Source organism: Apiospora phragmitis, assembly GCF_038363925.1.
Source record: "Apiospora phragmitis strain CBS 135458 chromosome Unknown utg000007l:2111988.0-4706623.0:1.0-2598199.0, whole genome shotgun sequence".
Classification (NCBI taxonomy): Eukaryota; Fungi; Ascomycota; class Sordariomycetes; order Amphisphaeriales; family Apiosporaceae; genus Apiospora; species Apiospora phragmitis.
The window spans coordinates 2,244,568-2,270,195 of record NW_027117406.1 but is presented as its reverse complement, the minus strand read 5'-3'; the positions used below and the strand labels follow the sequence as shown (position 1 = coordinate 2,270,195).

Here is a 25,628-nt window from a genome sequence, read left to right as displayed (position 1 = left end):
TTTGGCAATTACTAATACCAAGTTTCACACTCGTGTCTTTACATTGTATTAGGCAACTTTGAAAAGCTAGGCAAGCTAGAGTAGGCGGAAAAGGCGGTTTGCTTTCCTCCGAGATGTGGGTAGAAGGAAGAAGCCGTTTCAGGGGTAGGGTCCCACAGAAGCTGACAAGCCCAGTAGGAGGAGCTGCTGATCCTGTTTCCTGATGGGTATAATGGGGTTCCGGGTAAGGATAGTGACTCAGAGATGGCGGCGGCACGAACCTTGGCAGGTCGCCGAGGGGTGGGGGGCACGATCCTCTCAGCCCTGGTAGGATCGATCTTGTCTTGTTGTTGTTCAATGGCCCAGGCTCTTCTGCTTGGAGGAGTCGCCGACAGAGCGGGCTTAGACTAACAACCACACATTGTCACCAAGCACACAGTAAGGAGTTCACCGGGGATGAAACTAGTAGTTATGGGCAGTTGAGATGGGGTACTCTTTGATTTGTAACATGATTATATTGCTGATGTGCTGATAACAAGAAGAGGCTACATCTAGTATTACTATACGAGCCGCAGTAGAAGTAGATGATATCATAATACAGAGTTACATGTTCGGACTTCTCCTAGAACTGGTTATGGTGCTGTTGTCCCCTCGAGTAGTTCGCCTCCTCGTCCGTCAGATAGTTAACCGAGATGTTGGTCTGGCGGATTATGCGAGCGTGGTCCTTTCCGAGGATGGCCTTGTCGCTGTTGTTGTCGTTGTTGGCATCGGACGCACCCTTGTGGTCCACGCCGCTGTCGAGCATGCTGTGGCCATCGCGGACCCGCTTGCGGTTGCCCAGCGCGTAGGACGCCGACGGGGACTTGGGGGTGCCACTGTTGCCGCCGCCGGCGCTGTTACCGCTCGACTTGTTGCGGCGGAAAAAGGGGCGGTAGAAGGGAATCGAGGCGGCGATGATGGTCGCGCTCACTTCGGCCACCAGCCAGATCAGGACAATGGAGGTGCCGTAGGCGAAGTCTGCGCTTCGGGAAACGTAAGGAATAGTCGAGGTCTTGTAGAGACCTACCACACCCGCACTATTGAGGTATTCATTAGCCAATGGGCATTTAAAGAATGCAAAATCGGTAATACTTACACGAGACCCAAGCTCATAGACAGGATGATACCAATCTTGTCTCGAATCTTCATCTGCAGTCCCCAAATGACCACACTTGGGAATGCGGTAAGTACCAAGTCCATGACGGCCGAGTATCCGGCGGCGAAAACACCAAGGCCAACGACAGAGTCACTCGGGACGCAGTCGGGCTGGTCGCGCGTGGCGCACTGGTAGAACTGGACGATGGAGATGCTGGCCATAGACAGAAGAATAGTGACCAGCATGAACCACAGGGCCACCTTTTGCCACGTAACCTCGACCAGTCGGAGCAGGGTGATGATGAAGGAGGACTTGGAGACGGCGACGGCGACCACGGCGAAGAACTGCCCAATCGGGAGCAGGAACAACAGCGTGGGGAGCTTGGTCATGTCGAAGCTTGCGTCCAAGTGTGAGCCCAGCCCGTAGCCGGTCGTGTAGACGGAGAAGACTATGAAGACGATGAAGAGGGCCTTTTTTTTTTAGATGATCGTTATATCATTCACTTACACAACGAGGAAGGTTTATGGTATCATCGTGACGCGATGAAAGAAAGAAAACACATACCCAAGAGAGAGCCAGAACATAGTCATCGATCCCCAGCTTGGCATGCACGAGCGCCTTCGCAGCAAACCGCGCACTCATGAAAAACAAGGTAACCACACCGCAGACGATCATGGTGAAGGTCATGGCCGTAGCCATAGAATCGACCATCTTGACGGAAAGAAGCAGAAGAAAAGCAAGCAAGAGCCTTGGCGAGCAAGGCGGGGTTGGAGATAACGGAAGGTTGAGGAGCGAGGACTCGAGAAGCCAGTCTCTAGGAGTCCGAGGTAAGCGTTGATGTCAAGTCCATGAGAGGGTAGAGAGACTGGCACAGCCGTGACTGTTATCTATAGTCCCTGGGTGGAGTCCAGGAAAGTATGAGACGGCTATGAAGTTCCGAAGGCTGCAGATGAAGCTGGCCTTCGATCGGCACTCCTTTGAATCAAGGAACATGCCGGTTGTAACATTCTAAGTAACATCTCCACTGCTAATAAGGGAATTTTCCCACAGAGACCCGAGCAGCAATATCAGTTCATGCAAGGTATTCGTGAATGGTAACCCGTTTCCCTGGCACCAGCCGCAAGCTCGACATATGCGGCCTACTTTTCAAACCGATGTGACTACATGTAAAGCCGGATGGTATAGCTCCTTGGGGCTTGAGTGTTTGGTGTGCTAGCTTAACTTATATCAGTTTTGCGGGATTTGTAACGAGCAACGAGGAAGTGATTTCGTCCTACATTGCCGTTATTAGATGGCTACAGACTAACTACGGGTCCAGATGTCCACGTTCCGGGCTATCCCCGCCTGTAACGGCGTCTATTTGTGCACATCCAGCGGGGGTGTCTGCAGAGTGATCCGATATGAGACCCTGTGCCCCGGAATCGGAACACTAACGCAATGAGGCCCCCACGGATCCGATTGGGCCGTTGACAATCCCAGAGAAGACCCCTGGCCATCTGCGACCCCCATGGCCCAACACTGTATACAATGCAAGTAATTGATCGATATACGAGTAAGACAAAACAACAATTTCCCTACCTGCATACAGAGCCACCACAACGTATGATTCCGCAGATTGTGTGCAGAATGTAACCTATCACCTGCAGCTTGCTGCGCGTGACCGTTTGGAAACCTTTCGCTGCATGGCCAAGATGCGATTGGAGCTTGGCACTCCTTCCAGGGTCCAATAAACTTGCAGACTTTGTGACTTTACATACTGTATGACAGCGAACCCTAAAAGGGAACAGGCCACGAACTAGAGGAGACGATGGAGGGGGGGGAGGGGGGTAAGGAAGTGTTTCGCACCTTTCTTTTCCAATACCCACCAACTGGATGGTGAGTGCTACACGCCACGAAAACAGAGTAGCAGCCATTTGATTTCAGGTTGATTCCTACTCGACTACGAAACCTCTAGCTAAATCTTCACGTTCGATAATCAGTTCTCACTTTTCATTTTTTCCATTTCTTCGGCTGTTTCTTGGTAATTATTCCTCTGTTACCGGCCGGCAGCGGTTTCGGGATACAACATACGCAATGGGGGCCATATTTTCTTCCACCGGAGGCATGGTACTCCTCAGCGTCATTGCCGTGGCGGCTTACTTGGGGTCGCGCGCGATCCGACCGAAGCCGCTCGTCGGCATCCCGTACAACCGCGACGGCGCCGCGAAGCTGTTCGGCGACATCCCCGAGATGATGGGCTTCGTCATGAAGACGAGACAGGTCTTCGGCTGGCTTACGTCGCTCACCGAGCAGCACCAGAGCCCCATCGTGCAGGCTTTTGTCAAGCCCGGCTCGCTGCCCTGGGTCGTCCTCACGGATCCCCTGGAGTCGCAAGACATCCTCCTGCGGCGCACCAAAGAGTTCGACCGTAGCGGCTTCTTTGGCGAACTTATTGGCGGCATTCTGCCCGAGCAGCACATCCAGTTCCTATCTAGCGATTCCCGCTTCAAGAATAACAGGAACCTCATCAACCACCTCATGGCACCCACATTCATCACTACCGTCAGCGCCCCAGAGATGTATAAAAGTATCTTGACACTCATCAAATTCTGGCAAGCCAAATGCGAGATTGCCCAAGGCCGCCCCTTCTCTGCACATCACGACGTCACCTACGCAGCATTGGATGGCATCTTTGCCTCCTCATTCGGGCTGCCGGAGGCCGACAGCAACACCATCCATCGCCTCGAAGCCGTCGAGCAATGGGCTCCGGAGCTCTCAAGCAACCCGGACGAGCCGGTGCCCTTCCCCGAAGGCAAAGTGCCCGTGCTCTTCTCGTCCGTCCTGACGCTCGCCAACTCCGTCACCGACACCCAGCTCTCCCCCGCGCCCGTCCTGACGTCCTGGGTCCTGCGCAAGCTCCCCCTACATGATCCGAGCAACGGCCGTCAAGGACGGCTACATCCGCGACAAGGTGCGCGAGTCGGAGCAGTTCATCCGCCAGGGCATCATCCAGCCCCAGAGCGCGCTGCACTCGGTGCTGCTGCGCGAGCGGGAGGTCGCCGCCAAGGAAGGGAGGCCCCACGACTACTACAAGCGCGCCATCGCCGACGAGTTCTTCGGCTTCATGATGGCCGGCCACGACACCTCGGCGACGGCCGTGGCCTGGGGGCTGAAGTACCTCACCGAGAACCAGGAGAAGCAGGAGAAGCTCCGCGCGGCGCTGCGTACGGGCTACGCGGCGGCGGCGCGCGAGGGGCGAGCGCCTACTTATGAGGAGCTGGTCAAGACGCAGATCCCCTACCTCGATGCCGCCGTCGAAGAGATCCTCCGGCACGCCAACACTATCGCCTTCGTGGTGCGCGAGGCCCTGCAGGACACCACGGTCCTGGGCCGCCGCATCCCCAAGGGCACCAACGTCTTCATGATGGCTAACGGCCCCGGCTACCTAAAGCCCAACCTGCGGATCGCGGACACCGACCGCAGCGTCGGCGCACGGCGCAGCGAGGGCAAATCGCTCACGGGCGTCTGGGACGACGGCGACGTCTCGGCGTTTCGGCCCGAGCGCTGGCTCCGGGTGGACGACGGGTCGTTCGATCCGCAGGCGGGGCCGCAGCTGGCGTTCGGGCTGGGCCCGCGCGGCTGCTTCGGGCGGAAGCTTGCCATGGTCACGCTCAAGATGCAGTTCGCCCTCATCTTGTGGCACTTTAAGCTGCTGCCCACGCCCGAGGGGTTGTGCGGGACCGAGGCGGTGCAGAGGTTTGCGCTGGAGCCAAAGCAGTGTTACATACGCCTAGAAAAGGCGGATGCTTGAATCCGTCACAGGAACATCACAACTCAATTCTCGTGAAGTCTTGAGTAATGTAGTAATAATCAATTTGTAGAGGCAATCAAATGCGCAAATGTCTCAAGTATGATTCCCATTTTTGACCCTTGTCTCCATACCCTTCCTTTACTCAATACGCGAACATGAATCTAGACCCGTTGCTCTTTCATTAACCTCTGCGCGCTGACATTCGTGGTTGAAGTTGGCTTACGTCTCACGACTTAACCGCCGACCACCGCTGGATGGAGGAATAATCAGCCCGGTTCCTCCTATCCCTGGTCGCTAAGCCGCTCCTTGGGTCGTTCGTGATTGGGCCGCTGGCAAATCGTCGCTTAGTCCATCTTACTAGATGCCCGGACCCGGTCTAGACCCCCTACTTCTTCATTTGACAGCTCATCCTACCGCGCTAGAAGCTGTACCGATGCCATCCCACCATTTTATTATATGAAGCTAGATACATCAGGCGCGGTGGCGCAGCTTGCAGGCAATGACAAGAATGCTTACAGACCACAGTCCAGTCGCTAAACCATACCCCAAGTTAACCTCTCCTTGCCTATGATCTGTTTTATCTCTCAGGTTTGACGCAGCAACTTATCAGGCGCCATGGCAACTGCAGAAAACAACATCATGGTGCTGGGCGGCTCCTACGGAGGCATCTCCGCTGCCCACAGCATCCTCAAACACATGCTTCCCCATTTGCCGAACAAAGAAACCTACCAGGTCGTCATGATCAGTGCCGCGTCGCAAGCCATGTGCCGCGCCGGCTGCCCACGGGCCCTGATATCTGACGATCTGTTGGACCAATCGCGCTTCTTCGTCGACATCCCGCCCCTCCCTCGCCGAGAAGGCGGAGGCCATGCTCGCCAAGCTCGGCGTGACCGTCGTCAAGAACACGCGCGTGAAGAGCGTATAGCCCGAGGGCTCGGGATCGGGATTGGAATCCGAGGCGGCTGCCGCCTTATTGGCGACCAAGACCACGGTGACCCTAGAGAACGGACAGACCCTCGAGGCGGACCTCTACATCCCCGCCTTCGGCGTGACCTACAACACCAGCTTCGTGGCCAAGGAGCTCCTCACCCACCCCGAGGGCCGCGTTGAGACCAACCCCGCGACGCTGCGCATGGACAGGGCCGGCCCTCCGTCCACAACATCCTATCCCAGATCCCCGTGCTGAGCGCGAACCTCAGGCGCGACCTCCTGGCCGACGCCGGCGTCACGGCGGGCGGCTCGGTGGTGGTTCCTGGCGAGGAGCGCGTGTTCAAGGAGGATACCAAGGAGACGCAGCTGGTGCCCATCGGTCAGAGCAAGGGCGTGGGTGCCGGCGGTGGGTTTGCTCTGCCCAGCTTCATGGTCTGGCTGATCAAGGGCGGAACTACTAGCTCTGGACGACGGGGAACCTGTGGAATGGCAAGCAGTGGAGCAAGGAATCTTGAAAGGACGGAGCGGTGAGTTGACCTGTAGGACGGTTTTCGTGTGATGTACCTCTGCAACATAAAAATATCTTGTCGATTGGTAGTACTTTAATAATTATGCAGATATTCAATTTTCACACAAAATCCGTTGGTTATGTGACGTAATGTGTTGTACTAAAAGGTGGGAGATACTCAGCGACTTGCAATGAAGCCACTAACGGTCCCCTTTGCGAGTTGATGTACTTGTGATCTACATGAGTGTCCAGAGCAGCAAATATGTTGTGACCATCGGGCCATCATGGTATTTCTGCCAGTATTGAACCGGCTATCTATAGTCTAACATCTGTATTACAATCTACATACCGCCGTTGGCAGCCTTCTGATCTATTCCCACCCAGCTCGGTACCACACGCTTCAGAAACTTCATGAACTTGAAGAAGCCCACCGCGTACTCCACGTTCCCCGCCTTATCCGTGACTCTCTCCGGGAATGCAATACCAGCCCCAAACAGTCCCGGAACCGGCTCCCCGGTGGCATGGTCCACGAACCCGCCCGTGGTGTTGTCGAACTCGACGTCCGTCTCCATCTCCGGCAAGCCGTTCCGGGCGAACCCGACGGCCTGCACGACGTGGTCGCAGCGGGGCAGCTCGCGCAGGAACTCCGCCCTCTCCTGCTCCGCCCCGCCGGAGCAGTCGACGCGCGTGATGACGTCGCCCGCGCCGCTCCGGGCCAGCTGGTCGCCCTCGAGATACTGGCGGCCGAACTCGGCGGCGAGGCCCTTGAGGCCGGTGTTGTCGTAGAGGATCCAGCCGTCCATGTACTTGGCGTACTTGAGCTCATTGTGCCGTGTGAACCAGCGCACCCGCAGCTGGGGGTGGGAGTCCCGGCTCAGATCGAGCAGATTCCTCAGGACGAGAATGGCACTGTGGGAGGCTCCGATGACGCCGACGCAGATAGGGCGGTCTTTGGGGAGGATGTTCCGGAGGACAGAGGGCTTGAGCACATCGTCCAAACCTAGGGTTTTGGGTGTTTCGGCGGCGGGTGTGGGTAAGCTGACTGTACTCGGATGCGAGCCAGTGCAATAGACGATGAGGGGCGCCACAAGACGCTGTGTGGGCGCGGACTGGGGCTCATCCTTTCCTTGAATCGTCATCACCCATTCCGACGGAGCTTTGCCGCGGGAAGCTTTCACCACAGCCCCTTTCAAACCCGACACCCGCCCATCGCGGCGCAGCCCATCCGAGAGCGTCTCAACATGTCTCCTGCGTGATGAAGGGAGCATGTGGATTTGGCTTCGAGAGCTTCCATCTTGGTCAAGCCATTCGGCTTCGGGATAGCCTGCGCTGCGCGTCTGAACGACTCAAAGCCCTTGCCGTAGTCGAGAAAGGTCTGTGCGATGGTGTTGCTGGGCACCTCGCGGTAGCAGGCATTGATGCGTCCGCCGCGGAAGTCGGGGTCCACCCAGGCTATCCGGCTGCCATGGCCGAGGATGTCCAAGAGACTGCCCGTGGTCGCTATACCCGCAGCTCCGGCACCGACCACGATGGCGGAGAACTGTTGGGTCTCTGTGGGCTGCTGCTTGCTGTCTGTAACCAAGGTACGGGTCACAAAAGGCACCGCGCTGCGGGCCAGCCTTTCTGGGTAGAGTGGTCGTCCAGCACCTAACGTAATGCAACGGAAAGACCTTTGTTGGACCAGAGGCCTCGTCCAGTTTCCAACACACATCCGACCTTTGTTGAAGGCGTCTAGCTTGACCGACATCTTTGCTTTGTGTGTTCTCGAGTAAATAATCGATTCTAAGGGCGGTCAGAGAACACTGTAGTTGATGGGCGTGAACGAGAGCAGCATTCGCATTCAAGCCTCGGAGTTAGACAATTACCCACAGTGGCTGGAGAAAGCGCGGGATTTCTTCTTCGTTATTGGATATTGCCACTAAGGTTCTGTCGGGCCATGAGTCTGATACGTCTTAGACATGCATCATATTTCAGAAAATATGAAGCCTGATATCGATTTGGAGTTCAAGGTACTGTTGTGTGTTTGTTGTCGCATAAAGCTCTCAAGGGAACGATGGTGTCATTGCCGAGATTGTTATCAGCGGATAATCCCCCACGTGATCGTCGGATTTTGCGGAGATAGCTTTCTAGGTGCGTATCTTAGTGGAGACCCACTTTTTCCATATCGAAACCCCTGAGCTGAGACGTTTGGTGGTCGTAGTGACAGACTTTTGGGCCTTCGGGCTATAACTTTTATTTGGATCCGCAACAGAAAGCGCGAAGTAATAATATTCGGGCTCATTACTGGTTATAGTTAAGTCTGAGAATATAATAATACTAGAAGCAATTGGCTTCTCAAAGACTCATACGTTTTCTTTTTTCCGGTGGCTGATTCTAGTCGGAAGTGAAACTAGGGAGTCTGATGAGCAAGCTAAAACCCAGGTACGTCTTTGACCCAGACGAAGGGAGAGCCGCAAATACGACTAATCTGTGGACGACTTTTGTATGTTCTAGATAAGGGCGCGGATGCTCACGCTCCATCTGATTCAGTAGATGCAGCTGAAGCATCATGCTTGGGAAAATTGTTAGTGGATGGATCAATCTCTGTATCGTTTGTTGCGCATGGCTTGCGAAATCAGAGGAGTTAGTACTGGTCTCTAGCCAGGTATCGGTTCAGTGTTTCCAGCTAGCATTTGGGGACGCTTTCTCTTGATACAGATCTCTGCTGATGAGGTCTGACATTGGTCTGAGTCAGACAAGCGGACAGCCGCCTGTGATGTTCTCAGGTTGCTTAGGGGTGTATTGCAATTGTCCAAGTACAGTGTCACAATACACAACATTGAATAACCACGACTTTCAGCTCTGACGTCAGATCTCTTGCTGGATAAATATGGTAACATCTATCATTCTTGAGAAGAGAAGACACCGGGCTCGTTGCTGTTTTTACCCAGGAACTAAGGGGTAGTTTTCCATCCGTGTCAAACACCCAGTGATGGAATATCCCGAAGCGGCGGCGCTCCAATTGACAATGTACTGACGAGGCGGGCGTGCTGATCATTCAAAGTCTTTTAGTGCTTACCACCAGAGACCTGCATGGGACACAGTGATATCATATAGTGTTACAGAATAGTTTCCAGAATATGCGCGAGTGAGATGTATCGTATCACAGATAACATCAGACTCGTCATATGGAACGAGCTGTTGCTTATGCCAATCCTTGAGCTCAGCACCCGATTCGAGCGCAATTGAAGAGCAAGGAAGGATAGGGTGATTTCTATATAAACCAATCCACGCACCTATTGTCCTGGGAACTTTGCATCTCTTCTCGTCATCAATAATTGCACTCTCACCTCTGCTCAAGTTCCCAAGCCCATATCCAAACAGAAGATCAAAACAACAGCCACCAAAGATACCTGATACTCGTCAATATGCACTTCGGCCGCTTCGCTATCATAACCGCCCTCGCCATGCTGCCCAGCATCGGTCTGGCCTGCCAGTGCTTCACCAACGGCAAGCCCGACAATACTCGAACCAAGACCTGCTGCCGCAACCAGGATGGGGTATTCATCAAACCCGGCCAATGTCAAGCCAGCTCCATCTCTGAATACCTCAAGGAGTTTCGGGACTGCTGCGGTGGACATTCCGACTGCGACTTCCCTTCCGAGGAGTGAGGATGATGGGGAGAAGGGCCTTGTGCTGTCTTTTGAAGGGAGGATTGCTAGCAGACGTCCTTGCACGCATTAGGATACCAGGGTTCTCTTCTTGGTCAATAGCACTAAGCTCGCTCTTTTAAAGCAGTTGTGACAACTGGTTTGGACAAGATCAGAAGTAAGCGAACCCGAAAGCAGGCAAAGGGGTTGAATAGGGGTTGCAGGCGGGGGGGGGGGGCGATGCAATAGACACCATTTAGTTCCGCAGCTCACTCAAGTCAATCCTTTCTGCTGTTTTGCTCTCTCTATAACGTATCCCACAAGCGAATGTCCCATTCTTTTATACCCCTTCTAATAAAATATAAGTTAATTTTACCATAACGTATTTAAAATATTAAAATTAATCAGAATCCTCATCTCTAAATACTTCTATATCATTCTAATAAGTGCGTATATTATACCCGGGCTCTCCGTAAATTCTATAGCGTTATGAACGTGTCCTAAACGTCCTCGTATAACTACTCCTCCAACGCGATTCGTTTTATAACTATTTATTAATGTCCTTTTAAAACTATAGGTTTTTTTAATTTATATATAAAGTGATCCTCTATTTTATAGCCGTTTTTTTTTCGTACGGCGGCGCCGGCTAAGTATTTTATTTACTTTTCGAAGTATTATGTTCTTACTTTTTAAAAGAGTAACTCGGTATATAATATACGTTATAACCTTTACGATTTAATTAAGGCTAATTAAAATAAACGTTAAAAAGTTATTTTAATACCGTATAATACGGTTTCGAACGTATTCGGTTTAGGATTAAGCTTTAATTAAATTGTTTAAAGTTTTTAATTTTTAAGGAATAAGTAGGCCGGAAAACGTCCCCGGAAGTGTTAAAATATATAGTTTTATATCTAATTATAAAATAATATATTCCGGATTATACGGAACGAGTCCTATCCTTTAAAAGCCTTCTCGTATATTCGAAACGGTAAAAATCGTTTAGAACGCTTTTAAAAACGTTAGTAAGAAATCCTCCTTTAAAATATAAGTAATATACGCCCGTATAAAATATTTAATTTCTTTTTTGTACGCCCTTTTTAATATATAAAAACAGCCGATATTAAGAGGTTAAAGCTTATACGACGAATAAGAAAGTATATAAAGTATAATAATCGAGTTCTTTTTATAATAGAGCTCGAAAGTTATCGAGTAGTAGCTTTCGTAGCCGTTTAAGACTAAGAGGCGATAACGACTTTTCGTATAAAACCTGGTATATTAATTAAAGTATCGAATTTAATCCTCGCCTTTTTTATTCGTAGTTTAGTTATTTTTAGTAACTACGATCACTTAATCCTTCGGTAATAGGCTGTTTTTATACTAGGAAGAGAGGTACGTTTTCCCGATAAAGATAATATACGGAGGGATGGCGTAACCGTGTAATCCGACGCCCTAAATAATTATAACTTATTCCCGGTTCTTTTATTATATTACCCTAGGCTTTCCGCGTTAATCGGAGGTGGTTACGATTATTTCGGACGAGATTTAGCTTATAAAAAAGCCGGTTTCGTCGAAGTTATAGATATTCTCTTTTTAAATCCCGTATTTATAAATTATATTCTGTACGAGGGTAAACTACGCGCGATACGCGTCGGGATTTTTATAAAGGATTTTTTAATAATCGATTCTTCGGTTAAAACGTATCCGGAGGTCTAGTTATTATCGTACGAAATTAAAGGCCTAATTAACGCCGACGCGTCTCGCGTTACGTAAATTAAATAATTAATTCGTTATATCTTTTATATTACTTAGCCGGGGAAGAAACGATCGCGTATTTAAATTAATAATATATTAAATAATCGTATCTTTTTCGAAATTTAGAAGCTTTCGAGAATTCGTAAATATTTCGCGTCGTGTAGGTTAATTATTTCGTTTACGCTATAAAGTTTTTAATAAAATATAATAAATTAATACAGCCTTTCGTACGTTTAAAGTTAAGTCTTTTTAAAGCGCTTAAAACGCTAGAATTATATTACTCTCTTTTTAAAGTTATAGCATTTTCGGACGTAAAAGAATATAAAAAAAGGTTGAGGCTATGAGGAAATTTGTGAAAGTGGGATATTCGCTTATGTGGGACATTCGCTTGTGGGATACGTTACGTAACCCTTGACTGGTTACGAAACAAACGATCACGTATGATTGCTGAGTTGCACTGTCAGTAGTGGCACAAATGGCCTAGCCACTTTAATGGGAAGTTAGGAAGGAGAATGTAGCCAGCTTCTGAATTTCGTATACAAATATCTAATGAACGACAAGCGAAGATTTAACTCTATGGCTTTGGACCCCAATCTACCCACGTTGGTCGATGTTGGATCTTCCCAACGAGGGAGTCGTCAATACCCAACCGTAGATTCTCTTCCAAACCCCTTTCCTTCGACAATGCCATCCTCACATAAATCTGGAGACTATGAAGACAGAACAGGTAAGTAACAAGCTCAAATGTGATTCACAAGGGTGGTTAAGCGATCCAAACTTACAATTTCATCTCCAACTTGGAAGACCACGTATGTCTAGGTACCTGGACAATCTAGCACACGGCAGCGCCGTCGTTGGTGCCGTGGCAGGTGCCGGAGCCGCAGTCCTGGATCTCGGTCCACTTGCCACCCTTACACTGGACCTGCTCGGGAACAAATAAGGATGACAACGGTCAGCCAACGTAATACACAGCGAATTCTGGTCGGGGTTTTGTTAATAGAACGTACAACTCCGGTCCGGTCGCAGCCGCAGAAGTGGCGGTCTCCGTTGGACGACTGGCAGGGGCTGTTGGTACGGCGCTGGTCACCGCCGTAGCCGGCGCCGCAGGTGTCGCGCGCCTGGATCTCGGGGACGGCCGTGGCGGTGACGGCGACGGCGGCCATGAGGGTAGCGAGGATGGTGGTGAACTGCATTTTGAAAGACTTGAGGGGGTTTGTTATGTTGTTGTTGGTTAATTTGGAAGGAGTTGTTCTGTTGGGATAGTGTATGAGATTTCTGATGAGCAGAGTGAAGATTAGGCTTCTCTAGAGGCGATATCCCCAGGTATTTATATTCCTCGAAACACTGACTGAGTCGCGACTTCTGCCTTGTTGCCTCAGAGAAACATCTCATTAGGTCGCGACATAGGCTGCAGAGCCGACAAGGTACCTTCTCCGAAGATGGCTACGGCCTGCCCAGGAAAGGGCAGTGCTGATCACGATCGGCGCCTGCTTCAGCTGAGCTTCATGTTCATATTCCTGGTCGATGCAGTAGACTTTGAGATTAGTATGACGATTACTTCTCTGCATCGTGGGTGAAGGAATAGGAATGGCTCGGCTGTCGCCAAAGCAGAGATCGGATTACGTCGACATTCAAACCCACCGGAGCATGCAGACACCTACCCATATCGATGCAGGGTGTGTGCTTTTCTCCAAGTCTTCCTATACTGACGATGGCCAATAATAGGAGAGAACTACTCTATGCGATTACGGCTGTTGCAGATCGCCTCGCCTCATGTCAGCTTGGTAGGCAGATGGAGACACAGCGCATGAATATCGGCTTGCTTCCATATACAGTGATCAGCGGCGTTCATGTTGTCATCGGGTCCTGGATTGTTGTGCTTACTGCAGTAGTGCGTGAGACCATACGAAGCTTGCAGAGCATAATTAGCCAGCAGGGTGCATCCAGCACCACGCCAACGGTATTATGCAGATATTAATTCTATACAGTATGCACACAACTAACTATACGCGGGGTTCTTGGAGCCGATCAGCAGATCATGCATTAATCGTTAAGCCCAACCTAGAAAATTGCGCTTGGAGAGGAAAAGGATGCATGGCAGTATGCTACCAAGACGCGCCGACCCGTATGTTTTGTTTGAACGGCTTCATAGCCCTAGGCTGCTATAACAAGTAAAAGAAAGCATGTTCATTGCCGTAGGACTATGCACGGATTCTGTGTGAAAACTGAAGCACAAATCTCTACACTGCTAGACTGGTGCCTTCCGCCGTTCCGCACCTTGACTATACCCAGAAGAATTACCGTTTTAGGAAGCTATATGTTACAGTAACAGGAAAAGAGGGCCTGTATAGTGGCGCTTGGGGGCTGTATCGTATAAAATGCCAATCGCTCCCAGTTGCCAGCATTGCCGAGAGCTATGGCGTCTTCTAGTGCTTACCACCAGATCAACCGGTTACGTAAAAAGCACGAAGACAATAACATCTCGCACTCTGCTGGGTTGAGTCGTCATACATGGCCGGGGAACGTTCTCCGCCTCATGCATGGGCGCGTGGTATATCGCGGCTGGTCCACGATGGTCCCGTACGAAAATAACCATTCGGCCTAGAGGGCCAGCCAACATAAGATTGCCAACGGGGCAGATCACTACCGCCACCATAAGCCCTATCCTACCGCATAGCGTCTACCCATAGACGATTCGGTACCTGAAATTCTGATATGTCGCTTGAGCTCGTTTTCCTCTGATTGGGTTGGACGCCAACTCATTAGATGTGTAACAATATGATGCTGACGTTGACATTAAGTAAATTAGATTAGCTGCTTGTGTCAGCATCGATGCCTAGAACGCCGTGCAGTAGCGCGGTGCAGCTGAGATCCCGAAACGGCGCCTGATCCATAGCATAGGGACTTTCACACAAGTTCTCATCGCTGACTGGATGATGGTATTGCAGATCAATACACCCGTGCATATCACCTTACCTCGTTCAAGAACCGTACGCGACTATGTATAGATCGAATATGTGGTTGCACGTACGAGGCTTTCAATGGTGACGAGTAGATGGTCCCCTTCCCGCTCGCCTTTCTGAGATCACGTAAGCTTCCTTCACCTTAGACAGGTGTAGACCAGACCGGAGTACAGAACGGCAATGCGGTTGTAAACCACCCCACAGTTACGGATCATGCGGAAACCGGTACTTGAATAAGAAGTAGTGTCTTCCAGGCAGGCGCAGCTCCGCTATGGCTGCATGCGGTGTAATTTGGACTGCGGCTTCTTTTGTAGTTTTTGTAGACTTCATTTTTTGGCTATCCACCAAGGTTCCGACGATCCTCCCGATAGCCGAACCTCATTCCTCACGATGCATTATTGTGGCTCGAGCGATAGCCGACCCCGCTTAGATGGGAAACCCGGGAAGTGGTCCATTTTGGATACGCCGTATAATATTATAGACTCTCGGTCTGTCGGTTGCGTTCAGGGGGAAGCGGAGAAGTCTCGAGATGTGGCTAACTGCCCACAAATAAGAAAGGCGGTAACTCATGGCCTCATGTCCATGCTTCCAAAAACTCACTCCAGAGGTTGGGAACGTGGTCCTTCAACATAATCATGACGTTATTTGCGCTTTTTGACCAAGCCCCGGGCTTCCGAGGAAGAAAGAAACTATGTGAGTCGATAGGTCAACTACGGAAGGGTCGGCATGGACATGCACGTACAGAATCAATATCGATGCTGCCTATCTGACGAACAGAGGCCCCATGTGTAACAGAACCATTCTACCTCCATTCTACTCAATCTGCTGACGACCAAACTGGGCCTTCCATTCATGCTGCAGTATCCCAAATGATACGATATCATACCATTCGCCGTTCATGAATACCGCTTCGCGCTGCCTGCCCTCCATGGTAAAGCCCAGCTTCGTATACAACTTGACCGCCCTCTCGTTATACGAGGCCGCGGCGATCTCGACGCGGTGAAGGCCGGCCCACTGGAAGGTCCAGGCCAGCACCCATCGGATGGCCTCGGTGCCATATCCCTTGCCCTGGTATGGCTTCGCGAGCTGGATGGAGATGCGCGTCCGGCGCAGGTGGGCAGTGGTGTCGGAGATGTACTTGTGCAGGAAGAGGAACCCGATGGGCGTCGAGTTCGAGTCGCCATTCTTCTTATCCCCACTTGTGCTTTCTTCTCCGGGCAGACAGATGAGGAGCCCGAGCAGAGAGCCCTTCATGCCCGCTTCGATCTCGGCGTAGCTGACCTCTCTGGTGACGGGCACAAATAGAGACGGATTTCCCATGGCACGGCTCACGGGGTCCGACAGGATGGCCTCGTGGATGAAACCTTTGTCCTCATCGTTATCTTCCACAGGTCGATACAGCAAGCGTTCCGACTGGAAAGCGCCTCTGACTGCATCCTCCATGGCTTCCATGTCGAGTTTCATTATCTTATCAATGTATTCAAATGGCAGAGTGCACTAGTAAACACAGAATAGATGCTGCGAGTTGCTGGACACGAGCAACCTGTTCGTTTAAGGCAGCAAGCACCCTTAAACGGCAACGAAAACCGACAATGTGAGCTTACTCTAGGCATCCCCGCACTCGCATCTTACGTTATCCGCGCATCGAAATGAATGATTGTATATGTCATCTATGCTCGGAAGCGAATTACTGATTTCCCATTGGCTACGGCTGACCAGCGCGAGCGGCACAATCGAATTGACGATGCTGTCCTGCCTGATTTGAGATCGCGTTGCTTGGCAGAAGTAGGCTGCTTGGTGAGACAACCTTATTTGAACAGTGCATCCTCAAGTCATGTACAAAAGGAAGCAGAAGCCTGGCTCGAATACGAAAGCTCTGGTTTCACCACCACACAAATGGTTCTACAAGCCCAGTGTGTAAAGCTGTCTGTTGTGAGAAATGGCCTGGAAGGGGGGCTGCTGGTGAGTGAGTTCGAGAGCACGTGACGATAAGATAACAGGGTTTTGGCGAAGTACCTTCTCCAACTTGCGATCCAAAGAGTGCCAAGAGGGTTCGTAATCGACCATCAATCATTTCCTGCTGGCGCGTCTAGTTCCTTGATGTTGTTGTCCAGCCGTGATGAAATCATGGATTGTCTCAAGTCAATTCCGCTCGAGCCCATCGGAGCGACACGAATTCTTCCTGATTTGTACAAAGCATGCACCACATCACAGCACCATGTGGATGTGATTGCCAGTTAGCTCCCGATGTGGCTCGATTTAGAACTCACTTGGCCGCTTGGCCAGCAGAATGTGTCTTTTCATGACGACAATATCGACTCCATCACAGCACGCATTTCCTACCGGTCGCAAGATCATTTTGGCTGTGAGGAACATTCAAGCCTAGAAGAACCAATTGATGGGTACCAACTAATGATCACTCAGCGGCGTGGTAGCTTGATTAACGGACGCTGAATGCAGCGATATTGGTACACAACAAACAATTGGAGATGAAAACCGACGTGCTGGTTCAGGGCAGACACAAGGTTCTGCATTAAGACCAATTAGCATTGGTACCTGAATTACGCGGCTATATTTACGTGCCAAGTTGCTGAGCGGTAAGCCAAAGTCTGTTCCTGCAGAATTGATTGACTCTTGACTCGCCTCGGCTTCCAGGTGCCAGGAATATTCTGGTTGGCAGCGTGCTCAATGCAACCTCCGACTAACGCCTAATTAGGGGGTATTGCTTGGTATCCCTTTACTGGGCCATCTTGCTATTTACAGGGCAGTACGGAGTACTGGGGACAACCACTGCCAGCAAACAGTTGGCAATGTTGGCTTTCCGCTGGAAAATTGCAGGTCTGCCAGCAGTGCACTGCCTAGGGCTATTGATCCTGTCCAGGGGCCTGTCCACGTCACCCACCCAGGCCTGGCTCAGACCTAATCAAGGCACTGGACGGGGGCCCGTTGAGGCTTAGCCGTCGGCGGCCCGGGAATACGAGAAGAACTAGCGCCGGCAGTCCCACCAATCCAGGAGCCAAAACTGGGGTGGTGTTGACGAATCCCTCCCTCTTCGGCCATTCGTGTCGGTCCACCACTATCCACCTCAGCCTATTCCATTGGCTTCATTTCTTTTAACCCTGCAAGCACCGGACGGGGCTCATGCGGACCACAGGGGCCAAGGGGGCCTGCTCAGGATGGCGACAGGGAATCGTTCGCGTTCCGATCTTGGATCCCGGATTTGAGATTCACTTTCGCTTGGGGCTATTGGCCATTCTAGAACCCGCCGATCCCTTTTCTCTCGCTTTCCAAGCGCTGGCACCTGCGCTGCTCGGCCGGTTCTTCAAATAGCAGCACCATCCCGCCCTCGACAATCGCTACTCTTTCCATCTCACCATCAACCAGGGTTTCTTCATTGACAACTCTAACAGTCACTCGTTATCTCTTTAACTAATACAATCGTTTGTATAATATATCTATATAATCAATATGCGTTTCGCTACCTCCGTCCTCGCCCTGGCAGCTTCGGCCAACGCTGCCTGTGTCGCCAGGCACCCTGCCAGTGGTTCCGGCTCCAACTCCGGCTACCCCGTTGTTGCCGCCCACAACGCCGTGGTCGGCTCCAACTCGACCATCAAGGCCGCGAGCAACAGCAGTGCCGTCGCTGCTGCCGCCGCCAGCAGCGCCCCGGCTACTCTCAGCCAGAGCAAGGCCGCTGCCGTCCCTGTCAAGAGCAAGGCCGTCGCCCCCAACAACATCAAGGGCTTCAACTACGGCGCCTTCTTCATGAACCAGCAAGCCAAGCTCCAGGCCGACTTTGCCTATGAGTTCAACCGCGCCAAGAACCTGCCCGGTACCAGCGGCTGGAACAGCGCCCGTATCTACTCCATGGTCCAGTGGAACACGGCCAACGACGTCATCCAGGCCATTCCCGCCGCCATTGAAACCCAGACCACCCTCCTGCTCGGTCTCTGGATCTCCGGCGGCCCCCAGGCCATCGACAACGAGCTCACTGCTCTGAAGAAGGCCATCAGCCAGTACGGCTCCGCCTTCACCGACCTCGTCGTCGGCCTCTCGGTCGGCTCCGAGGACCTGTACCGCCAGGGCTCCGGCGAGGTCGGCACCACCCCCGAGTACCTGATCGACTGCATCGCCAAGACCCGCGACGCCATCCGCGGCACCCCGCTCGAGGGCACCCCCATCGGCCACGTCGACACGTACGACTCGTTCGTCAACGGCAACAACCGCCAGGTCATCGACCACATCGACTGGCTCGGCTTCGACGGCTACCCCTTCTGGGAGAAGAACAACCCGAACAGCATCGAGAACGCGCACGAGCGCTTCTACGAAGGGTTCAGCAAGACCAAGGCCCTCGCCGGCAACAAGCCCGTCTACGTGACCGAGACGGGCTGGCCCGTGGTGGGTAAGCAGCAGGGCGCCGCCGTCGCCAGCGCCGAGAACGCCCGCACCTACTGGAAGGATATCGCCTGCTCCCTCATCGAGCAGGGCGTTAACCTGTGGTGGTACGACCTCCAGGAGTCCCAGTACGGCCAGGCTGATCCCGACTTTGGTATCTTCCCTGCTGGCGACCTTGGTCAGCTCCAGCCCAGCTACGAGCTCACCTGCTAAAGAAGAGAACAAATAAACATACCTCAAAAAATCACATTTTTTTGTTTTGGTTAGCGATCAAACAACATATAGACCTAGACATATACACGTAATCTAATTATCGCACCAACCAGTACCTGAACATTCTTGATGTGCCATGATTCGTGCCGTGACGGTTGAAGCTTAACTTGCACCCAGCAACATGCTACTCAAGGCATCGCTCGGAGACCATTGAGGTGTGCACTAGTTTCTTATTTTTTAAGTAATCTTCATACGGAGACTACCCTTTTGGTTACTTTTCTGTCTGTTTACTATATCATCGATACTCTCTCGTAGGCCAGCGTAACCCAGACCTGGCAATGGCCACCTCTCCATTCCTCGCGCACAGCAACACGCCCTTTTTGTTCAGTGCCAGCATCTGCAGCGCTAGATGATATACCATCCATGATCAGTGGTAGGCGGTGTTGGTATTGGAACCTTCTCCAACGTGTCTAGGGACTCGAATGTGCCTGCGCTGACGAAGGGACCGTCAGCTTCCAGGCAATGAATGATTATACCGTGCACCATAGTTCCCGAGGTTGCGACACATAAAGCATAGGCGTCTCCCCTGAACATGAAGAGCCAGTCCTGGAGAACGAAGTCCTCCTTGGACTCGGCTTGCGTCCTTGTAGTGTCCCGGGGGTCGTTGCACAAAATCACGCATCTCAGCGGACGGAGCTGGAAGGTCTCCGCCTCCTTCCCATGATTCGATGTCATGATGGGGGCTTTGGGTAAGTAAACGCTACCGTCTTGGAGTATCTCCCAGCTCGACACGGAGAGATGCTCAGGTAGGCCCTTCATTGAGTGGTTTCTCTGTGGAATATAATACACCGGTAAGAACCTATAGACCTAGAACATAGTTTGTCTCCATTCCTCGCAAATAAAAACTATTCTTAGAATCCCAAATCCTCATGGCTTTCATCCTCGCTGGGACTTGTTCCCGTTGGCACGGATGTCAACACCACCGACCAGGCCTTGATATCAGGACAATTGCAGCCGATTAGGTGACTTTTATGGCCCAACACCGAATAGCTCTGGCCCATGAATCGCTCCAGCCAGAGACCTCGGTCCTCAGGTTTCGCCCACTGCAGTAGAAGCACACAGTATCGTTGTTCTCTGGGGTGATCCTCCTTTATTTGTCGTACATTGCTGTCCATCCACAGTGGCCCAAAAGCTTCGAGAGGATCGTAATCGCCAAAGTGGCCACCGTAGGGGTCGTACGTTATGCTGCCCAGTCCTGATCAGCAAAGCGAGAGCTTGCCTTCGCATGAAAAAGAGAATTTAAAATTTCCCGAGAAGCGGCGAGTACACCACCTACCTGATAAATCGATTGACATAGTATTCGAGAAGGAATCGATCCTGGCTGGTGTGCCCCTTTGGAAGGCTGAATCTGATGACTTCGGTCAGACACCCATCGCTGAAAGTCGGGTCATCTCGTAGACAGTTTACGGATAGAACCTCGATTGGCTCGGGACGTACGCCGTCGTAATCTGATCTGAGCCAGCCACTGATTGAGTCTTCTAAGGACTTCCAATCGAGCTTCCTAGACGAAGGCCGGTTAATTATGACCAAGAGTGTTCTGCTGGACCCTTCACTCAAAGAGTCTAACCATCCCCACCGTACTGCTGCGATCCCCGACTCGGCGGCTTTCAGTCGTTTGAAGGCTAGCTCCAGCGAGTCGTTCGTTACCTCGTTGACTTCTACCGGGAAACGGATGATGTATACATCCATTTGTCTCGCCAACCGCCAAAGCATTTCCCGAAATTGTCTAGCCCCTTGTGCTGCCTTCGTAGGTCGTCCTTGCTCGGAACCACCCGGAGGCCAATGTGGGCTACCAAGGACGACCTGCCGTTGTCAAGCGAAGCGCCTCCAACGCCATAGACAAAGAACACCATGGGAGGCATTCGCAAGCAGCGGTTCGCCATGTTTGTTCCCAGACTGCCACTGTGAAAGCTATTGCAGCGTGCCTCATCAGGTCATTCTACCAGTAGAGTTAATGATCCCCGTCCCTAACCTCCGAGAGATCTTTTTTGGTCAAAAGGGTGAGGCATGTATAGATGAACAGGAAAAGGACACCGCTCGAGCCCTGCGACTGGCCCCAAAACACCAACGGTTCCGATGTAGCAGCGATGACAGACACTTGGTCCAAAATGTACTCAAGTGTAGCCTGCCAAAGTCGACCAGCCGCCGTCGTTGTGGTTGTCACGTCCACATTGGAATGTAGCTCCAGTTTGATGATGTCGAGTACAATCATTGCGACATCTGTCTTCTCGTTCAGTTTCACTATGTGCGAGGCAAGCCGTACTTGCGAAGACTGAAAGGTGGCGGCGAGACAATCAGGCGAAGGTGCGCTCGTCGGGGACAGTATCGTGGAATAGGTCAAAAGGTACGGAATGTGTATGGATTGATAGATTGATCATCTACCAGCCCGTTTCAGTAGATTGGGGGGGGGGGCGTATAGCTTACATATCCATATGCGTGTGGATCGGAACTCCGACCGACAGATTGTCGTCTCGAGTTTTGTTTGTTGTGGTTGCTGTTGTAGTAAGCGACGTTCACATTTGATCATGCGACCCACAGATGGTAATCCTGAGAAAAAGAATCATTTTGCTAGGAGATAGAATGTAGTGGCTGAGGAATGCTGCAATTCTAAATAAAACAGAGAGGAAAGTGGTAAGTCTATGGAACATGCAACCTGTAAATGCCACTCTGATCAAGTCCAGTAACCTGCTGATGCAAAAAAAGCAAAGATCTCCGCTGCCCTTTTCGTCATCCGTTCGTTCTTGCCATCGCCCCTAATTGAATCCAAGTAAAGAAAGAAATGGATCGAAGAGAGAGAAGAGAAGAGGAAGAAAGAGAGGGAAGAGAAGAAGAAATAAAAGGAATAACAGAATGCAAATACGCCTCTAGTATGCTCCCGGCAATGCATAACACAATTTGACAACAACCAGATCTTTCATCGTCTCTTAGTACCATGTAGGGGGGTTGGGCCAATGCCGGAGCATGGTGTCGACCGCCTGCGTCCATTCGTACTCGAAGCACTGCGCGAGCTGGTCGGCCTCCTCCTCGGTAGGCGAGCGATCCTGCCACATCTCCTTGCGCCAGGACTCGGACGAGGCGTAGAACCGAATCAGGTCACTGCGTTTCAATCCACCTAGTCAGCACTCTAGCATCATACAGAAACGTTGTTCTTGGGCCGGGGGTAGACAGTAGCAGAGTTATGAGGTAAAAAGAAAAAGGAAAAGGAAAAGGAAAAGGACAAGGAAAAGGAAAGCTTACTCCTCCCGCATCTTCGTCAAGCACAGCCACGCCAGGTTCCAGCTCCGGTTGCTCTCCGGGTCGGCGAGGACGCGGCGGCGGGCCTCGCTCACGAGTTCGGCGCAGAAGGGGTAGTCAGAGCTCAAACCCCTCAGCTCCGTCAGGAACTGCCCGCTCGTGGTGGCGTAGTAGGTCCAGGCCTGCGTCATGGGCGCCTGGAAGGCGCGCGAGTCCTCCTCGTGCTCGCACGCGGCCGCGGCCCGCTCGATCCGGCACAGCTCCGTCAGGGTGTTAACGCGGTGCGTCTCAAGGGACTCGATGTGCTGCTGGATCGAGGACTGCGAAAAGAAAGAAAAAAAAGTCAGTATTTGTTAGTTAGAAAGGAAAAGCTGGTACAAATAAGGCATTCTGATGGAAGCTTTACGTACGTGTGATGGCCGTGACTTCTTGCTGCCGCGGCTGCTGTGGTGGTGACTTGGGGACATATTGACCTTAAGGTTAAGGAAGTATGGCTATGGCGGAAAGAGATAGGGATACAGTCGATAAGTAGAAGCTGTAGTGCATAGTGATTAGTATAAATAGCCATGGGGAATACCTCAAGGGCGCCCATTACCTTTAAGTACGACTTTTTTCGAAACTCGTATGAGAAACGCTCGTGGTTTTCGTTTTTATTTAGCCGATTATATGCTTTCGTTCTCTATCCACTGGCATCAACTGGTCTATATAACTCGCTGTCGTTGATCTGTAACGTTGCGTTGCTTGGCTGTGGTGTGAATGAGGGTCCTTCTATACATGTTCACGGAGGCTCATTATCCTTAAATAACTTTCTCTTTCATGCCGCCGTTACCTGGTATATCCTCTACCCATACTTATCCTCCATCGCCGGTCCACATGGACTCATGACTGACTGAGCATATCCAGATCATGACTGTGTTTCTTTCCTCAGAGGTCTCACAGATTCGCCGTTGCGGCTTCGAGTTGTCCGTTTCCTTGGCCAGATGACGAGTGGTTGCAGGGTAATGTTCTCCGTATAACCCGATGATGTAGGATGGTTACATCTAATGTGCTGGCAGTGTATTGGTGATATAGGGAAATAATGAGCCCGGGAGCCCCGTCAATGGGTTAGATAATCAGATTCGACTCATAATTGGCAGGCGGAGGGAGGATTAGGAGAGAATTATTTCCCACGATGTCCACTATATCGATCGCGTTCTAGGTAAGTATGTAAGCAGTCGATGGGTTCCCAGCAGGGGACCTTTCCCTCACTGGACCCGCGCATCGAGCGAAGTGAGTAATCTGGCAGGGGGTTATGCGGTCAACGGAGAAACCTGGCAATGTCCGGTAGGGCTGCATAGGGCGGCTAGAACATTCTGGCATGGCAGTTGGAGCACGAACGAGCTTTAGTCGTTATTCCATGATTTCGCTGGAGTGGCTTGGGGCTGGGGCTGATGTAGGATGACGAAGATGACAACATTGGCAACGGTGTGATGATACTAGATGCTTAAATAATGACCCAGGATCTGGGAATGAAGAAGCCTGCTTGCATTGAAGCTAGCCAAATTGGATCACGAGAAAGGGAGAGAAAGCGGCATAGCTTCTAGAAGACTGCTGGAATCTCTGACGAGAACCATCTGATTGGTTCTTGGGCAAGCCTGTCTAACGGTTGCTGACAAGACGTGGAGCTTATTTTAGGAAGTCGGTAGTAAGGCTTAAGGTAATGCGGCAGAGCAGGGTAAGCGACCTCGTACAAAGTCGATATAGTGACCGATCCCAGATCTGGGGGGGTTGAAACCCTGGCCGCTCGCTGGCCAATAGGCCCCATTGGTGGGTGTTTTCTCGAATACACACACTGCTGACTGAACACGCCCTGGAAAACAAAAGATGCTTTCCAGTTGCGTAACTATGTATTGATTGAGGAGTGAGACTTTAGGAATCTTTGGTGAACGGAACTATTCCGCTTCAAGAGCGGGTAGTAGATGACCCGGAGAAGACTAGATCAAATAAAGTAATTCGTACAGCAATACGAAAGGAGCAGTGAAATCTGGCCATCTCAATACTTCCAGCTGGCCGATGACTTCGTGACGCACGCTGATCGATGCTAATGAAGTTGGCGAATGATTGTGAGAAAGCAGTCGCGTTGTCCGAGTTGCGCAGAACTGATTCCAAATTATCACAATTTACCAGGAGAGGTGCTACGTAACTGTGCATGCCGAATTCTTCATCAATTGCTTTGTCAATGTCGTACACCAGAAGACGGTGGTTGGCTGTCGACTGCACATATCTTTGGTTTGTCATCCGGAAAGCATTGGTCCTGGGAGCAGACGGCGTTTGCATGTCGTCGGGGTAGAGGTGCCCGCGCCCAAACGGTTCGACCTGCCTGCATATTGAGTCACCGAAACACAGAATTACCGGCCGTACTGCATGCAGGCCAAAGTGCTAAAGGATCTCCAGATCGAAAACCTGCCGTCTCTGGCGACCTTCTAGCCTAATTGCGTACAGGTGCAGGTGGTATGAGGAATCCTTGCGGAAGCACCCGAGCGCACTGGGGGTGATTATTAATTAACCCGCTGCGGGCAAGGCCACAACGATTGCTGATCCAAAGTTCTGCCAAATTCAATCTCATCCCAGCTTCCATTTGCCATGCCATACCCGGATTGATTACAATTCTTGCACTCCTTACCTGAATAGGACTATGATGTGGTCTACTCCTAAAGCTCCCGACAGCTTGTGTAAATATATCTATCTAATTAGCGCGCCCATGCTCGCCGATCAATCTATGTCGTGCGCGGTCCGCCGAGTTCAAGTCGTGCGCGGTTCGCCGAGTTCCTGCCCACGTACACGGAACTCCGGCCCCCGAATCAGGACCTGATCCAGCACATGCACTCAAGTTTGGTTCGTTGCGGTTTATTCGCCAGCGTCAGACTGGATCCATGCAAGTAAGTGCATGAGATCCGGGATGGACCTTCCCAACCAGCAATGCTGGTACGTGTAAGTAACAACTCTCGTGATCCCAAAACGAAAGTAAGCATTGGACCGTAGAAACACCGGAGCCGGAGAT

At 51.4% G+C, this 25,628-nt stretch overlaps 12 protein-coding genes across 12 annotated transcripts; 4 read left to right on the top strand and 8 right to left on the bottom strand.

Annotated features, from left to right (window-relative positions):
- Nucleotides 1–601: 601 nt before the first annotated feature.
- PG994_008306 (uncharacterized protein) lies at nucleotides 602–1,825 on the bottom strand (the record flags this gene model as incomplete). The annotated part of the gene is made up of 3 exons (XM_066859715.1): nucleotides 602–1,055; nucleotides 1,115–1,584; nucleotides 1,622–1,825. The coding sequence occupies 3 exons, from the start codon at nucleotides 1,823–1,825 to the stop codon at nucleotides 602–604; spliced, it is 1,128 nt and encodes a 375-aa protein (XP_066715202.1).
- Nucleotides 1,826–3,187: 1,362 nt separating this feature from the next.
- On the top strand, nucleotides 3,188–4,904 carry PG994_008305 (uncharacterized protein; the record flags this gene model as incomplete). Its single annotated transcript, XM_066859714.1, has 2 exons — nucleotides 3,188–3,927; nucleotides 4,010–4,904. The coding sequence occupies 2 exons, from the start codon at nucleotides 3,188–3,190 to the stop codon at nucleotides 4,902–4,904; spliced, it is 1,635 nt and encodes a 544-aa protein (XP_066715201.1).
- A 615-nt stretch (nucleotides 4,905–5,519) lies between these two features.
- Nucleotides 5,520–6,365, top strand: PG994_008304 (uncharacterized protein; the record flags this gene model as incomplete). The annotated part of the gene is made up of 4 exons (XM_066859713.1): nucleotides 5,520–5,732; nucleotides 5,761–5,823; nucleotides 5,890–6,056; nucleotides 6,104–6,365. The coding sequence occupies 4 exons, from the start codon at nucleotides 5,520–5,522 to the stop codon at nucleotides 6,363–6,365; spliced, it is 705 nt and encodes a 234-aa protein (XP_066715200.1).
- Nucleotides 6,366–6,683: 318 nt separating this feature from the next.
- On the bottom strand, nucleotides 6,684–7,481 carry PG994_008303 (monooxygenase AgnR1; the record flags this gene model as incomplete). The annotated part of the gene is made up of 1 exon (XM_066859712.1): nucleotides 6,684–7,481. One exon carries the CDS (start codon nucleotides 7,479–7,481, stop codon nucleotides 6,684–6,686), a length of 798 nt encoding a protein of 265 aa, XP_066715199.1.
- A 50-nt stretch (nucleotides 7,482–7,531) lies between these two features.
- PG994_008302 (uncharacterized protein) lies at nucleotides 7,532–8,089 on the bottom strand (the record flags this gene model as incomplete). Its single annotated transcript, XM_066859711.1, has 2 exons — nucleotides 7,532–7,961; nucleotides 8,052–8,089. The coding sequence occupies 2 exons, from the start codon at nucleotides 8,087–8,089 to the stop codon at nucleotides 7,532–7,534; spliced, it is 468 nt and encodes a 155-aa protein (XP_066715198.1).
- Nucleotides 8,090–9,749: 1,660 nt separating this feature from the next.
- On the top strand, nucleotides 9,750–9,992 carry PG994_008301 (uncharacterized protein; the record flags this gene model as incomplete). Its single annotated transcript, XM_066859710.1, has 1 exon — nucleotides 9,750–9,992. The coding sequence occupies one exon, from the start codon at nucleotides 9,750–9,752 to the stop codon at nucleotides 9,990–9,992; it is 243 nt and encodes an 80-aa protein (XP_066715197.1).
- A 2,563-nt stretch (nucleotides 9,993–12,555) lies between these two features.
- PG994_008300 (uncharacterized protein) lies at nucleotides 12,556–12,916 on the bottom strand (the record flags this gene model as incomplete). The annotated part of the gene is made up of 2 exons (XM_066859709.1): nucleotides 12,556–12,645; nucleotides 12,731–12,916. The coding sequence occupies 2 exons, from the start codon at nucleotides 12,914–12,916 to the stop codon at nucleotides 12,556–12,558; spliced, it is 276 nt and encodes a 91-aa protein (XP_066715196.1).
- A 2,583-nt stretch (nucleotides 12,917–15,499) lies between these two features.
- On the bottom strand, nucleotides 15,500–16,138 carry PG994_008299 (uncharacterized protein; the record flags this gene model as incomplete). The annotated part of the gene is made up of 1 exon (XM_066859708.1): nucleotides 15,500–16,138. The coding sequence occupies one exon, from the start codon at nucleotides 16,136–16,138 to the stop codon at nucleotides 15,500–15,502; it is 639 nt and encodes a 212-aa protein (XP_066715195.1).
- Nucleotides 16,139–18,154: 2,016 nt separating this feature from the next.
- PG994_008298 (GPI-anchored cell wall beta-1-3-endoglucanase EglC) lies at nucleotides 18,155–19,294 on the top strand (the record flags this gene model as incomplete). The annotated part of the gene is made up of 1 exon (XM_066859707.1): nucleotides 18,155–19,294. The coding sequence occupies one exon, from the start codon at nucleotides 18,155–18,157 to the stop codon at nucleotides 19,292–19,294; it is 1,140 nt and encodes a 379-aa protein (XP_066715194.1).
- A 405-nt stretch (nucleotides 19,295–19,699) lies between these two features.
- Nucleotides 19,700–20,029, bottom strand: PG994_008297 (uncharacterized protein; the record flags this gene model as incomplete). Its single annotated transcript, XM_066859706.1, has 1 exon — nucleotides 19,700–20,029. One exon carries the CDS (start codon nucleotides 20,027–20,029, stop codon nucleotides 19,700–19,702), a length of 330 nt encoding a protein of 109 aa, XP_066715193.1.
- Nucleotides 20,030–20,205: 176 nt separating this feature from the next.
- Nucleotides 20,206–21,566, bottom strand: PG994_008296 (uncharacterized protein; the record flags this gene model as incomplete). The annotated part of the gene is made up of 3 exons (XM_066859705.1): nucleotides 20,206–20,539; nucleotides 20,631–21,157; nucleotides 21,327–21,566. 3 exons carry the CDS (start codon nucleotides 21,564–21,566, stop codon nucleotides 20,206–20,208), a joined length of 1,101 nt encoding a protein of 366 aa, XP_066715192.1.
- A 712-nt stretch (nucleotides 21,567–22,278) lies between these two features.
- Nucleotides 22,279–23,055, bottom strand: PG994_008295 (uncharacterized protein; the record flags this gene model as incomplete). Its single annotated transcript, XM_066859704.1, has 3 exons — nucleotides 22,279–22,450; nucleotides 22,592–22,908; nucleotides 22,999–23,055. 3 exons carry the CDS (start codon nucleotides 23,053–23,055, stop codon nucleotides 22,279–22,281), a joined length of 546 nt encoding a protein of 181 aa, XP_066715191.1.
- Between the last annotated feature and the right edge of the window lie 2,573 nt (nucleotides 23,056–25,628).